Genomic DNA, 13,482 nt, shown 5'->3' with positions numbered 1-13,482 from the left:
AAACAGCAAAAACAAAATCAGGAGTATTTTTTTTTTAATGGATGACTACTTTTTCCAGTGTATGTATAGATTAAATGTCCTTGTTTGATAACACATAATTCCATCTACAGATGAAATGAATCACCATAAGATCGCCAAAACTACATTAGTAATTAGAGGCAATAAATAATTTAGCAATTCTCTTTCCTTTTTAAAACTTTAAGCAGTCTTGTTGGTCTTTTTTACAAATAAATGTAAAAACAAAAAAGAATAAGCTCCATTTTAGCAATCAGTTTGACAGGAGCTAAAATGTACTACACAGGTATCCACTGTGGAGGGAAACAGTGCTTTCACCTCCGTCCACTCTTGGACCCAACCAAGGTTTAGTGACTTTCTGTTTCTGCTGTTTTGACAAGTGAACTACTGTGGAAAACAAAAAAGTAAACATACTGCAAAGGCTCTGAGAAGATTAAGTAAATAGCATTATATATATTAGTAATTTAATAAAAATGTTCTTTGATAAACTGATTCCAGTGAGATTATAAAACAGCAAAGTCTCAACATTACCTTTTTAAAAGAAAAGATTAGAAAAATTTGAAGAAAGCACTGATGTTTACCATGCTTCATTAGTAATAGCTCTACCTCATGCTTACACGAAATCTTATTACATAAGAGTTAAGTAAACGACACCAGGGCTGGGCGCAGTGGCTCACGCCTATAATCCCAGCACTTTGGGAGGCCAAGGTGGGCAGATCACTTGAGGTCCGGAGTTCTAGACCAGCCTGGCCAATATGGTGAAACCCTGTCTCTACTAAAAATACAAAAATTAGTCAGGCATGGTGGTGTGTGCCTGTAGTCTCAGCTACTTGGGAGACTGGGGCAGAACAATCGCTTGAACCCGGGAGGCGGAGGCTGCCGAGAGCTGAGATCATGCCACTGCACTCCAGTCTGGAAGTCACAGTGAGACTCCGTCTCAAAAAAACAAACAAAATAAAACAGCAAAAAAAAAAAAATCAGCCAATGCCAGAACTAAAATTGAAATAAAAATTTACTTGGCATAACTATGTCATTATTAAAAGTAAGTTCAAAGTCAGGTACCTCTTTCTCTGAGTTTTTATAGGAATAATGTTTCCCAAACTGTGACTTTAACCTCTTCAGTGAGGTATCAGACTCTTTCAAAAAATAGGGTAAAATAATAAAGAGAAAAAATTTTCATCAAAACACAAATATAGTAATTTCTCTTGGAATTTTAAATAGAGAGGAAATTTTAATATATTGCCACTATCTACGGCAACTGAATAGTTCCTCGAAGCATAATAATAGAACCAGAGTAAGAGGAAAACTGTTGGCTATCGGTGCGGTTTCTTCTGCTGCTTAAGAACGCTATCAGCTATTGATACTTGTATTATATACCAAAATGTTCTGCTCCATGAGTAGAGTCATTCCCATACCTTATTTTGTCACACAGAAAAACAGTGGGTTTAATAATAGCAAAAAAAATGCTTCCAAGCATCATTTTAATCTACAGGATTATAAAATAAATGACAAACCACACTTATTCTCCATTCTTCTTCAGGGACAAGAGAAAAGAAGAAGAGACAGTGTGCTGAAATTTAAAAAAAAAAAAAAAATTGGGATCACTGAACCAGGTGAAGTTGAATCTGTCGAGAACTATTATGCCAACCAAAGCAAAATAAACAAAAAAGGAGGCTTGGTCCTTATGTGCATATTATATTCCATGTTGCTTTCACCAATACATGCAAAATCATATACAACTTCCTTTAGTTGGTCTAGTTATTTTTTTCCTTAATAAAGTATATAACGGCAGTTTGAGAAATCCTGAAACAGAGGTACTAAAAAGCCAAACAGGAAGATAATTAGGATAGCATATGTCAATTACCTGGTCAATAGATTAGTATTAACATAATCCTTCAAAATCAAAACAACTACTTGTGAAAAGCAGAGCAGATAAAATCTTACGTGTACTCCGGTGCAGAAATCGGTGCCTGGAACCTTGAAATTTTATTTCTTGGGGCAGAATCTGATCTGTGCCACCTTAAATAATAATTATGCTTCTTTTACATATTCAGCTTTTATAACACAAAGAAAAAGCTACATCTGATTTTACTGTTCACAGTTCACTTTTGTGCTAATAGCTGACGATAATCTTATTGCCTCTTCAAAGTAATTAAGAAAACAAAGGCTAGTGCTCCTGCTCTCACACCCGTTTGTACTTTCATTCTTAAAGCCATGGAATAAAATAAAGTGGAGACAGGCAAAGTTTCATGCACTCTGATGCACAACAATTTCATGTTACAAAGAAAACACTAAAGTAGGTAAAGATAGTAAGAGTTTAATAATTATTTTAATAGAGGTATTATATCAATTGTTTTTTCCTTACTACATTAACGACACTGAATAATATGTTCGTTACACACAATTCTAAAGTTAGTAAGATGGAGACTCTTAAAGATGAATTGTAAAGTATAAAATTAACAACAGTAGGGAAAGAAAGGACAAAGTTACATTATTAACAAATTACATCTATAACATGGTAACAGCCATAACGAAAAATATGGTTAAGCAATGTTAAGTGTTTCACTGTGAAAATGTATAAAGATTCATTAGTTTTACTACCAAAAATGAGATTCTCAGTTTTATTAAAGGCTGAAATGGCATTTTAGAAAATGCCATTAAAGCAACTTAAAAAAAAAGAAAATCAAGTATTAGTTAACACTGTAAATCTTTTCTGTTATGAGGAACTGATGTTATTAGGTAAATGCAAAAATATCTATATCATCTACTCTAAATCATACTTCACTGGACTGGTTTTCATACATAATAAAGGGGTTTCCTTTCTCTTCAGTTGAATGCAGCTATCAATAATACATACTTCGGGAGAAAAAATAAAAGTGGTGCTATATTACAATAATCTTGTTTTTATTTTATTAAATAAAATGTCAAAGTAGCTAAGAACCTAAAGAGTAAGCCACATCTTTATAAAGTGGAAAAGCTTACTAGAAATCTTTGTTGCCTTGGGATAATGTTACAAAAAGAAAATAATTAAAGCTCTTGAGTGTATGTTTAATCACTCTGTAAAGTAGATCAAGAAGCCACCTTAGCCATACATGATACAGCCTCTTAACTGTTTGTGTAATACATTTGGAAATAGTCTAGAAAAAAATGGATCTCGTGGACCTGCTGACATCACTGCCAACCAGACACCTCTAGGGAAACACAATCATAAAAAATTTTCTATTACTAATGGCTGAATCTTGCAGCAAGCATTCCCTGAAGGAGATATATATTCATTTTAACTCACTGTCTTCCTACACAGTCTTACAGAATAATTTTAACTACCTTAGGAGATATTTCAATATTCTCCAAGAAATCAGAGCAGTTTTAGTTCTCCTTTCACCTAACACAAGAGAATGGAATTTCCATAAGGCAAGCAAATAATTTATATAGAAGTTAGAACTTCTTTGTTCTTTCAAAGCAAGGATAAAAATATTTGAAAAAAGAATCCTCTCTCTATCTTGAATATCAATGATCCTACCCCATCAAAACTCCTTCTGTATCCCTATACTCTTTAGAGAGGTCCAAACTAGAGATTAATATGCTATAATATAAATCACTGTATTGTTCTCTATTTTGTAAATAAAATTAAATGTTTTGCTTCTATCTAGATTTGCAAGCTCTCAGAAGAGATGTATCATCTCCTGATTCTTTCAGCTTCTGCAGAAGCTAACATGATGCTTGCCATCACAGGTGGTTCATGAGTTCATGAAAATTGGCCAAAACATTAATGAGGAAGAAATATTAATTTATATAATCTATTTAAAAAGCCACTACTGACAATCACTTTCTGATTAAAATTCTGACCAGTTTTCAAGAAACATTTTGTTTGTAAAAACCCATTAATTTTAATAAAAAAGTAAAAAAGCACTAACATTAATAGATCTTCTGGTAGCTTTAAGATCAGAATTTGATAATACAACCAAATGAGAAAGAAAGGTTTAAACAACTAGTCTTTTAAACAACACACTTGTATTTTTTGAAAATGAAAAGGACCAAAAAATTCAATGAATCACAAAGGAGAAAGCTAAAAAATACTTTTGGAAAGAAAAAAATTCTACCTGTCTTGCTACACTGTTTAACACAGCTCATTAGAAACAAAGCTGGACAGGACCAGTTCACCATCTTATGATAACTTAATTAGCAAATCATACGACACAGGAAAGGATAAGATTACTGAAAAATTCTGAGGACCAACAAAACGGCCAGATTTTAAGACTACAAAAAGTATTACAAAAATGTAAACTTGATGTAAAACAAATTTTAAAAACTATAGGAAGTAATTATTTAGAAAAATATGGGTACACAAAATACCCTGAAAAAACTTACAAAAGAGATATAATGCTAGTGCTTCTACTCACAGAGAATCATTTCTGACCAGCTGTCCATTTTGGCGAACAGCATTTTCACTCATAGACCGCTCTCTTTTTAGTCTGCCAACTGCACGGATCTGTTAAAGCACAAAGAAAGGGAAGGAAATAGAAATATTCTTAGTAGCCTAGTAGCTGCTTAGCATCAAAAGAACCTTGATACAAGGCTACTCAAAAAATTTACAACGAACTAAGAAAAGGCAACCAAGAATTGCTGCCAGGCAGTGTATTACTGACAGACTTGCTTTTTAAAAAAACACCACATACCCTTACTTACTATAATGCAGATAAACAGGAATGTCTATTTACTTTAAGAATGCTACTCTAGTTTCTTTTTAAGTATCAATATTACTTGGTATGATTATTATTATTTGTTTAATCTTACACTATATACTTATTTATAAGAACAATTTATAAAAGTGTTTACAGGCACATATAGGAAACGGAGAGTATCTGTATTATAAATAAACATTCCTGGCTTCTAGAGTTATAACAAGTTAAGATTTGGTTGAATATTTGAAAACTAGACTAAAAAAGTATCTAGCTTAATGGTTTTGGCATTGCAGAATGGCTGCAATCTCTAATCCCATATGTTCTTCTTACAAAATGTATCTTTGACCTTCTTTCATTAAGAGACAGGATCTGTTTCTTTCCCTTGAAATTCAGAGGGCTAGTGACTACTATAGAAACGATGCAAAGTGACTTCTGAGGATAGGTCATAACAGTACAGCTTCTGCCTTTCTTTCCCCAGGTTGTTAATATTTTGAAGAATGGCACCATAACACAAGGAAGGCCAAGTAGCCAGACAGTGAGGCCATGTATAAGTGCACCTGCCGACAACCCTAATGGATGTCCCAGACAACAGCTAGTACCAAGTGACATGTGAGTGAACAAATCTTCAGATAACTGCAGCTCCAGCTGTTGAGTTATCCTTAGCCTTTGAGACTTTCTAGCTTAGGCTTCAGACACTGAAGAAAAGAAACAAGCTTTTCCCTTCATGGCAACTGCAAATTCCTAACCCACAGTATGCATGAGCAAAACATACGCTTGTTTGTTTTAAGCCACTAAGTTTAAGATGATTTGTTACATAGAAATGGATAACTAGAACAGTAGTAATCATTAACTTTTCTGCTTATTTAAAAATACTTTTTTTTTTTTTTTGCGATAGGATCTTGCTCTGTCACCCAGGCTGGAGTGCAGCGGCATGCTCATGGCTCATTACAGCTTCAGCCTCCTGGGCTCAAGTGATCCTTCCACTTCAGCCTCCCAAGTAGCTGGGACTACAGGCACACACCACCACACCTGGATAATTTTTGTATTTTGTAGAGATGGGGGTTTTGCCATGTTGCCCAGGCTGATCTCGAACTCCTGAGCTCAAGTGTTACTGCCCCATCTTGGCCTCCCAAAGTGTTGGGATTACAGGTGTGAGCTACTGCGCCCAACAAAAATACTTTAAAAAACAACACAAACAAACCACCCCTCCCCCAACTAAAATAGCCATGGCAACATTATGGTTTTATTTTGTGGGTTGTTTTTTTTTTTTTTTGAGATAGGGTCTCGCTCTGTCGCCCAGGCTGCAGTGCAGTGGCACAATCTCGGCTTACTGCAAACTCTGCCTCCCGGGATCAAGCAATTCTCCTGCCTCGGCCTCCAGAGTAGCTGGGATTACAGGTGTGCGCCACCATGCCTGGCTCATTTTTGTATTTTCAGTAGAGACGGGGTTTCACCATGTTGGCCAGGCTCATCTCAAACTCCTGATCTCGTGATCCGCCTGCCTCAGCCTCCCAAAGTGCTGGGATTACAGGCGTAAGCCACTGCACTCGACTGACATTATGGTTTTAAAAAAATTAAACTTTATAGTAAAAAACAAATAGTATGTTAATTAAAGGACTTGAAAATTAAGATTTTCAAAATATCAATCAATATTTATTGATGTTCTTGGTCGGGCATGGTGGCTCACACCTGTAATCCCAGGTGGATGTTTTTCTTCTTCTTCTCTTTTTTTTTGAGACAGTGTCACTCTCTTCCCCAGGCTGGAGTGCAATGGTGCTATTTCAGCTCACTGCAACCTCCACCTCCCGGGTTCAAGCGATTCTCATGCCTCAGCCTCCCGAGTAGCTGGGATTACAGGTGCATGCCCTCTCGTCCAGATAATTTTTGCATTTTTAGTAGAAACGGGGTTTCACCACATTGGCCAGGCTGGTCTTAAACTCCTAGCCGCACGTGATCCATCCACCTTGGCCTCCCAAAGTAGTGGGATTACAGGTGTGAGTCACCATGCCCAGCCTGGATGTTTGTTTTGTTTAAATCTGAGGTTTTTTTTTTTTTTTTTTTTTTTTTTTTTTTAGATAGGGTCTCACTGTGTTGCCCAGGATGGAGTACAGTGGCATGATCTTGGCTTACTGCAATCTCTGCCTCCTGGGTTCGAGAGACTTTCGTGCCTCAGCCTCCTGAGTAGCTGAGATTACAGGTACACACCACCATGACCGGCTAATTTTTGTATTTTTTTGGTAGAGACGGGGTTTCACCATGTTGGCCAGGCTGGTCTTAAACTCGACCTCAAAAGATCCACCCACTTTGGCCTCCCAAAGTGCTGGGATTACAAGTGTGAGTCACTGTGCCTGGCCTCAACGCAAAATTTTAAAATGTCTCTCAGAATCATCCTTCATTGATTATGCACTTACTTTTATTCATCCCTGAGGCTGAGAAATAGTTTCCTAGGTTCAAGCAGCTTCCTGGAAGTTGGGTCACAGGGTCTAATGCTACACAGTTATATAACATATAACACTAGACACTCTGCATGCATGCATACCATTCTCCTTTTATATGCTTATACCCCAAGTTAAATTTGATTGTTCAAGTAAATGTCCTCTAGGTTTTTTGATGGCCGATTCTCTCAATCTGTTCAAAGCCCACCTCTTCTTCAGGAATCTACTCAGAGCCTTAGTGGTTTTCCTCTATACTCATCCCCATTTTCTGTGAGACTTTTATGCAGAAGGGGGAAAGGTACAAATGAACAATGTAGACTGAACAGTTGGGATAAGTATCTTCCCTCCCCAACATGTTCAGTGTCCAAAATTTAACATCATGAATCACGGGGAGAACAGTTAAGCCAGTGACTGCGGGTTTTGGGAAGGACACATGGCCCAATTTGTCAGGAGTAAGGAGATCATGCTTGTGGTAAGGGGGCCATGAAACTGTATCTGTACAAAGACTGTGAGTGCACATCTCTGAATTTTCCATGCAGGAATGTGTATACATATATACAATTCAGCTTTTCCTTTTCTCTCCAGACTTTTGCTCCATTCTATTCATTGCAGTCCCAGCTCCTCTTTCCAGAAGTGACGAGGAAGGAAAAAGAGCTCAAAAAACCGTCACCAAACTGTGATCAGACCCATATTCATGAAGTTCTTTATTTTCTAAGCTCCCGCAAGATCCTTTTAAAATATTCACTGAGTCCCTGGGAGATCTTCTGCATTTGTTTTAGGATATGCCATGTAGCTATGGTTTTTTGCTTCACATCCTTAGCGTTGTCATATCAACTGAACTGGGCACCAATAACCATCTGCTACTTCTTCACAGTAGAATCACAGGTCTAGGGCCTTCTGCTAGACATTCATGGCTTCTGTGTTATCCTTCAGATTCTAAGATTGCTGCTTTCTAAGTATAATCTGTGTTAAGGGTGGAAGTAGCTGGATATTTCTTCTACTCCTTGAGCTCTGGCTGTACATTAGGGACATAACTGCTGTAGAATTTGGCATCCTATGGATGCCATTTGATGGCTTCTGTATAAAGCTGGCGTGGCTTGGAGATAGTTCCATTTCTGAAACCACTCAAGGCCTTTACTCTTCCAAAATCAGGTCAGGGTTTACATATGCCAACTGACTTTGCTCCTTCCAGATTAATTCCTAACTATTGACAGTTCTTGTATATCTGCAGTTCAGTGCTCTTCCAAAGGTTTATTATAGAAATGAATAGTATTCTCATACTTCTCCTCTTTGAAGTAAGAGATGCCAACTTGGGCAAAAGCTTTTACTCTCTATCTTTAGTCCAGTCTGTTTTTTCTTCCAACTTCAATGGACTTCTCACAAAGTTTTTAGGGCTTATTGTAGCTGATTTTTTTAAAGCACATCATGGCTTGATTGACAGGATGTAATGGCAGAGTCCACATCTTTGACTTGGTCACATCGTTCAAGGCTGCATCAAATCTTCTTACAGGCAGCATTTCCAACTCTTTCTGTATAGTTCTTCCTTCTTGTTCTCTGGAAGATCCTTCCCCACTGGCTCCCGTTTGGATTCCTTGATGAGAAGAGGTGGTAATGTCAGTGTCACAGCTTCTTTCTCCTCATTCACACGGCCCAGTCTCTTTGACACTAAAAACTGTCATGACTTGGGCATTTTGTATTTCACGCCCAGATAACATGGTTTATTGCACAGTTGCTTTGTTAGTTGATTTCCAAATATTGGTGGAGATCAGGCATATTGGAAGCATTTGTCAACTTCCTCTCTTCCAGCCAAGCCTCCAGATTTTTAAACCCTCTTTAAGCTAAGCGATTATTTATGTTCTATTTTAAGCCCTCCTCAAGAGCTCACCCGGATTCTTTAAGCCAGTTTAAGAACTCAAGTACAGTTGCTTTCTACAAATTTATCCCTTACATCAATCAGGCTTTCAGACAATTTTATTGGCTTCCTCATAAGCCTTCTCCTGGTAGTCTCTTCTCTTGAGATAGGTCAGTGGTTTTCAGTAGGGGGTGATCTTGCCCTGTAGAGAACATCTGGCAATGTCTGGAGGTATTTTCTTTTTTATTGTGGTAAAACACACATAACATACACAATTTTAACCATTTTGAAGTATACAATTCAGTGGCATTTAGGACACTCACAATGTTGTGTAATCATTACCACTATCTAGTTCCAGAATATTTTCATCAGCCTGAAGGAAACCCCATACTGATTAAGCAGTCACTCTCAATCCCCCTTTCCTCTAACCCCCTGGCAACTACTGATCTGTATCCTGTCTTCATTCATTTGGCCACTCTGGATATTTCATGTAAGTAGAAAAATGCAATATATGGCCTTTGCTGTCTGGCTTCTTAAACTTTACATTTTCAAGGTTCATCCATGTTGTGGCATGTATCAGTACCTTTTTTTTTTTTTATTTTTTTGGAGACAGAGTCTGGCTCTGTTGCCCAGGTTGGAGTGCAGCAGTGCAATCTCGGCTCACTGCTACCTCCACCTCCCGGGTTCAAGTGATTCTCCTGCCTCTGCCTCCGGAGTAGCTGGGACTACAGGTGTCCACACCACCATGCTCAGCTAATTTCTATATTTTTAGTAGGGTCTCACCATGTTGGCCAGGCTGGTCTTGAACTCCTGACCTCAAGTGATCTGCCTGCCTCAGCCTCCCAAAGTGCTGGGATTGCAGGCATCAGCCACCGCACCCGGCCAGTACCTCATTTTTTTTATGGCTGAATAAGAGTTACTATATGGCTAGATCATGTTTTGCTTATCCATTCATCACCTGATGGACATTTTAGCTGCTTCCACCTTTTCGCTATTACAAACATTTTTGGATATCATGACTTGGAAGATGGTAATGCCATCTTGTAGATAGATACCACAAATATTGCAAACATTCTACAGTGCAAAAAGATGGCTCTCACCACAAGGAATTATCCAGTCCAAAATGCCAATAGTGCTGAAGTAAAGAAACCCTGCCAACTACTGCAGAATGATTACTACAGAGCAATGTTCTGGGGATCTCACTTTATAGATTCTGAGTAACATCTGAATGAATCATCAATGTTATCAGCATTCAGGGTCTTATTGCTTCTCTATTTCATTCAATTTCTAGAAGCTACTAGAACTCTGGCTCCCTTACCCATTCCTCCCTTGCTCACGGCAGCTGAATGCTTGTTGAAGGCTACTGGACCCTTCTATAAGCTTTTATAACTTAAGTTCAAACCATCATCTTTGCTTTCAATAGGCAGATGGTATTAATCTCAAAAACTCCTCTTTCATTTCAGGATCTGGCTCCTGCCACAGGATTTTAACTCTTTCCTAACAATAACATTTATACATATTGAGCTTTTAACACGAATTAGAACATGTCCTTACATGCATTCTTACATTTAATTCTCACAATAATCTTAATGCACTTGGCATTATTCTTATCTTTATTTCAGAGATAAGCCCTAGAACTGTTAAATAACTTGCCAAAAGTTATGTGGTTAGTAAATGGCAAAGTAGGTCTTCAAAGTTAGGTCTAATTCTCACACAAACTTTTTTACCCCAGTGTTATACACTCTGGGCATCTATCACATTTGACTAAATATCACAATTAATGCAGGAATGAACCCTGTAGAGTCTTAAAGCCTGGGTCTACTGAGGGAAATCCCGGCAAACTTTCTTCACTCACTCTTAAAATAATCACTCAGGGAATTGCTTGGGTTGCTTTCAATCAGTTAGGAGCAGCAGAAAGATCAAAAGAAAAACCCAAAGAATACAATAAAGAACATTTCTTTCCTGGTAAAATCCTCACTGTAAGACAATTATTTTCACAGGTATAACTCCCAAGGAACTCTGGGGAGTTAGAAAGCTGGGCCTCAAACTGGGAGCGCACTGGATACTTTTGTTTTATGTAACCATCTTGGTAACTTTCATTATTTTCTGCTATTAAAGAATTTTATATCTTCTGTGCGTGTTGATGTCTTTCCCTCACTCATATTATTGTCCTGCTGAAACCAGACAGACAGCAAACTTTTTGAATGCAGGAACTATGTCTCATTAATTCTTATACTGCATATAGTATCTCAGAGACAAAAGTTGAAAAATGTTTGTTAAATAATACAATTCTCCAAGCGTCTTAGTGCCTTTCTGTCATGTAAAGTCTCAGATTATTGCTTTTCACCAAACAAATACCTAGAATATCCAAACTGTGTGCATATTACCTCAATTATCTCAGCAGAAACTTACAATCTAAGAACCTAGTCCTAGCAAACTGCACTGCCCTAGACAGTAGGCGGACTTTACCCTCTTTGGAAAGGACTACATGCAAAATGAAACCAGACACAAGCAATACCATCATTAATAAAAACATACGTTTGTACATTGTCTTACACTAGCTTCATGACAACATGTTGGAAGTTCAGAAGGTATATGAAAAAGATGCAACTCCAGAAATCATCACAGCAAAGAAGCTTCAAAGCTTAGCTGTAAGTCAATGGCAAAGGCAGGATTTGAACTCTGCTACTAACACCTTGTTAGTCTACACTGCTACATTTAGGTCAACTGGCATATTAATATAATGCAGTATAGGAGCTAACTCAGTAGAAACTTTTAATCAAGAAGCGAGAATGGGTAGTGTTAAGGGAAAAAGGGCTTTCTTTGTCATGTTTGCTAGACTGATTTTATAACAAAGTGATACATTTACTTTTTATTGCTAAACTCCCAACTTTTTCTTATTATTTAACAAGTAACACCTACCCATAAAGGCTCTTTCTTCAAACCACAGGAACTTAATAATACTTTCCACAAAATTTACATTTTCCTAAAATATAACATTCAAATTTTAAAAATAGCATAATAACTTATTTGCCACATTTGTAAATTAGAATTATTAGTAATGTTCCATATGGAAAGCTTTCATGACATATTGCTAAGGATATGATAAAGCCTCTTCACTCTTCTCTTTTACCTTTGTTTACATTATTTCAAATTCTGGTGATATTAAAGTTCTACTTACTTCTTCATTTTGAGGGGTTGTAGGAGGTCTTTCTAAATCCAGAAAATCTAGTGGTCTTTCACTTAGCGTAAGTACACGAGGTGGTGTTTTTAGTGCCAGGGGTTTAAAGGGAGTTGACTGAATAAGGTCAAGATCTGCTGGTCTTGAAAATGAAACATCTTCATTATTTCCTAGGAGTTAAGAAAATAGACAAAGAAGAGAAAAGTGGGAGGTTTTTTAAAAAGACAGTGTTTTTTGTTAAAATGTATTTACCTTCTTCTGCTTTTGAATTATACCTCCCAACGAGCATTAGTTTCTTTCAAAATATGCTTCCAGCGTACTGACATTTCACTAATATTTATCACTGTGGTACAGAAATAAGAAATTATGCAATGCATGATATATAACCAAAAAAACTGATATTTAGAATATCTAAAACTCTTACAACACCCAATTTTTTAAACTGACAAAACATTCGAATAGACACTTCACAATGAATATATATAAATGGCCAAAAAGCACAAGAGCAGATGTTCAAAATTATTAATAATCAGGGAAATAGAATTAAAATCACGAGATGGCACTACACACCCACTCAAACAGCTAAAATTAAAAAGACTGACAATACAAAATGTTGGCAAGGATGTGGAGCAACTGAAACTCATACATCACTGATGGAATGCAACACCGTACTAGAATTTGGAAAATAGTTTAGCAGTCTTTCAAAGTTTAAAATAACTTGTAGTACATAAACCAGCAATTTCACTCCTAAAGATATGAAAACATATGTCTTCACAAAGACTTGAACCTGAATATTCACAGTGGCTTTAATCCTAACAGCTTCAAACAAAAAGTAATCAATGAATGAAGATGAATGGATAAACAAATTATGGTGTATCCAAACTGAAATATTACTCAGTAATAAAATGGAATGAATAACTGATATATGCGACAACAGAAGAATCTCAAAAACATTACACTGAACAAAAGAAGCCAGATAAGAGTATATACTCTATGATTCCGTTTACATGAAACTCTGGGAAAGACAAATCTAGTCTCTGGCTATAGAAAGGAGACTATGGTTGCCTAGAGTTGAGGGGAAGGGACTGAGTGAGAAAGAGACACAAGGGAACCCTGTAGAGCAACAAAAATGGTCTCTATTTGGACTGTGGTGGTGGTTATATGGGTGTTTACTTTTGTCAAAACTCATCAAGTACACACTTAGAAATGTATACATTTTATGTGTGTAAAACCTCAATAATTAGTTGAATTACTAAAAAATACTGTTTGAAATTCAGACTATAATAATGAATGGAAATTTCAAAAGCATAAAGTTGC

At 36.9% G+C, this 13,482-nt stretch overlaps 1 protein-coding gene across 17 annotated transcripts in view; it reads right to left on the bottom strand.

Moving 5' to 3' along the window:
- Positions 1 to 13,482, bottom strand: part of LOC105473983 (mitochondrial fission factor) — a 31,753-nt gene that overhangs the window by 12,432 nt on the left and 5,839 nt on the right. For 9 of the 17 annotated variants that reach the window (XM_011728302.3, XM_011728308.3, XM_011728310.3 and 6 more), the window contains 2 exons: positions 12,166 to 12,335; positions 4,416 to 4,504 (listed from right to left, as the gene is read on the bottom strand). In XM_011728302.3, the coding sequence (XP_011726604.1) occupies positions 4,416 to 4,504; positions 12,166 to 12,335 (259 nt within the window). Of the gene's footprint in view, positions 1 to 1,959; positions 2,035 to 4,415; positions 4,505 to 12,165; positions 12,336 to 13,482 lie in introns of all 17 variants that reach the window. The other 8 variants (XM_011728289.3, XM_011728291.3, XM_011728306.3 and 5 more) reach the window with 1 other exon arrangement.

Source organism: Macaca nemestrina, chromosome 11, assembly GCF_043159975.1.
Source record: "Macaca nemestrina isolate mMacNem1 chromosome 11, mMacNem.hap1, whole genome shotgun sequence".
Classification (NCBI taxonomy): Eukaryota; Metazoa; Chordata; class Mammalia; order Primates; family Cercopithecidae; genus Macaca; species Macaca nemestrina.
Note: the sequence above shows the minus strand (reverse complement) of the source record. Positions and strands in the feature narration are given on the sequence as shown.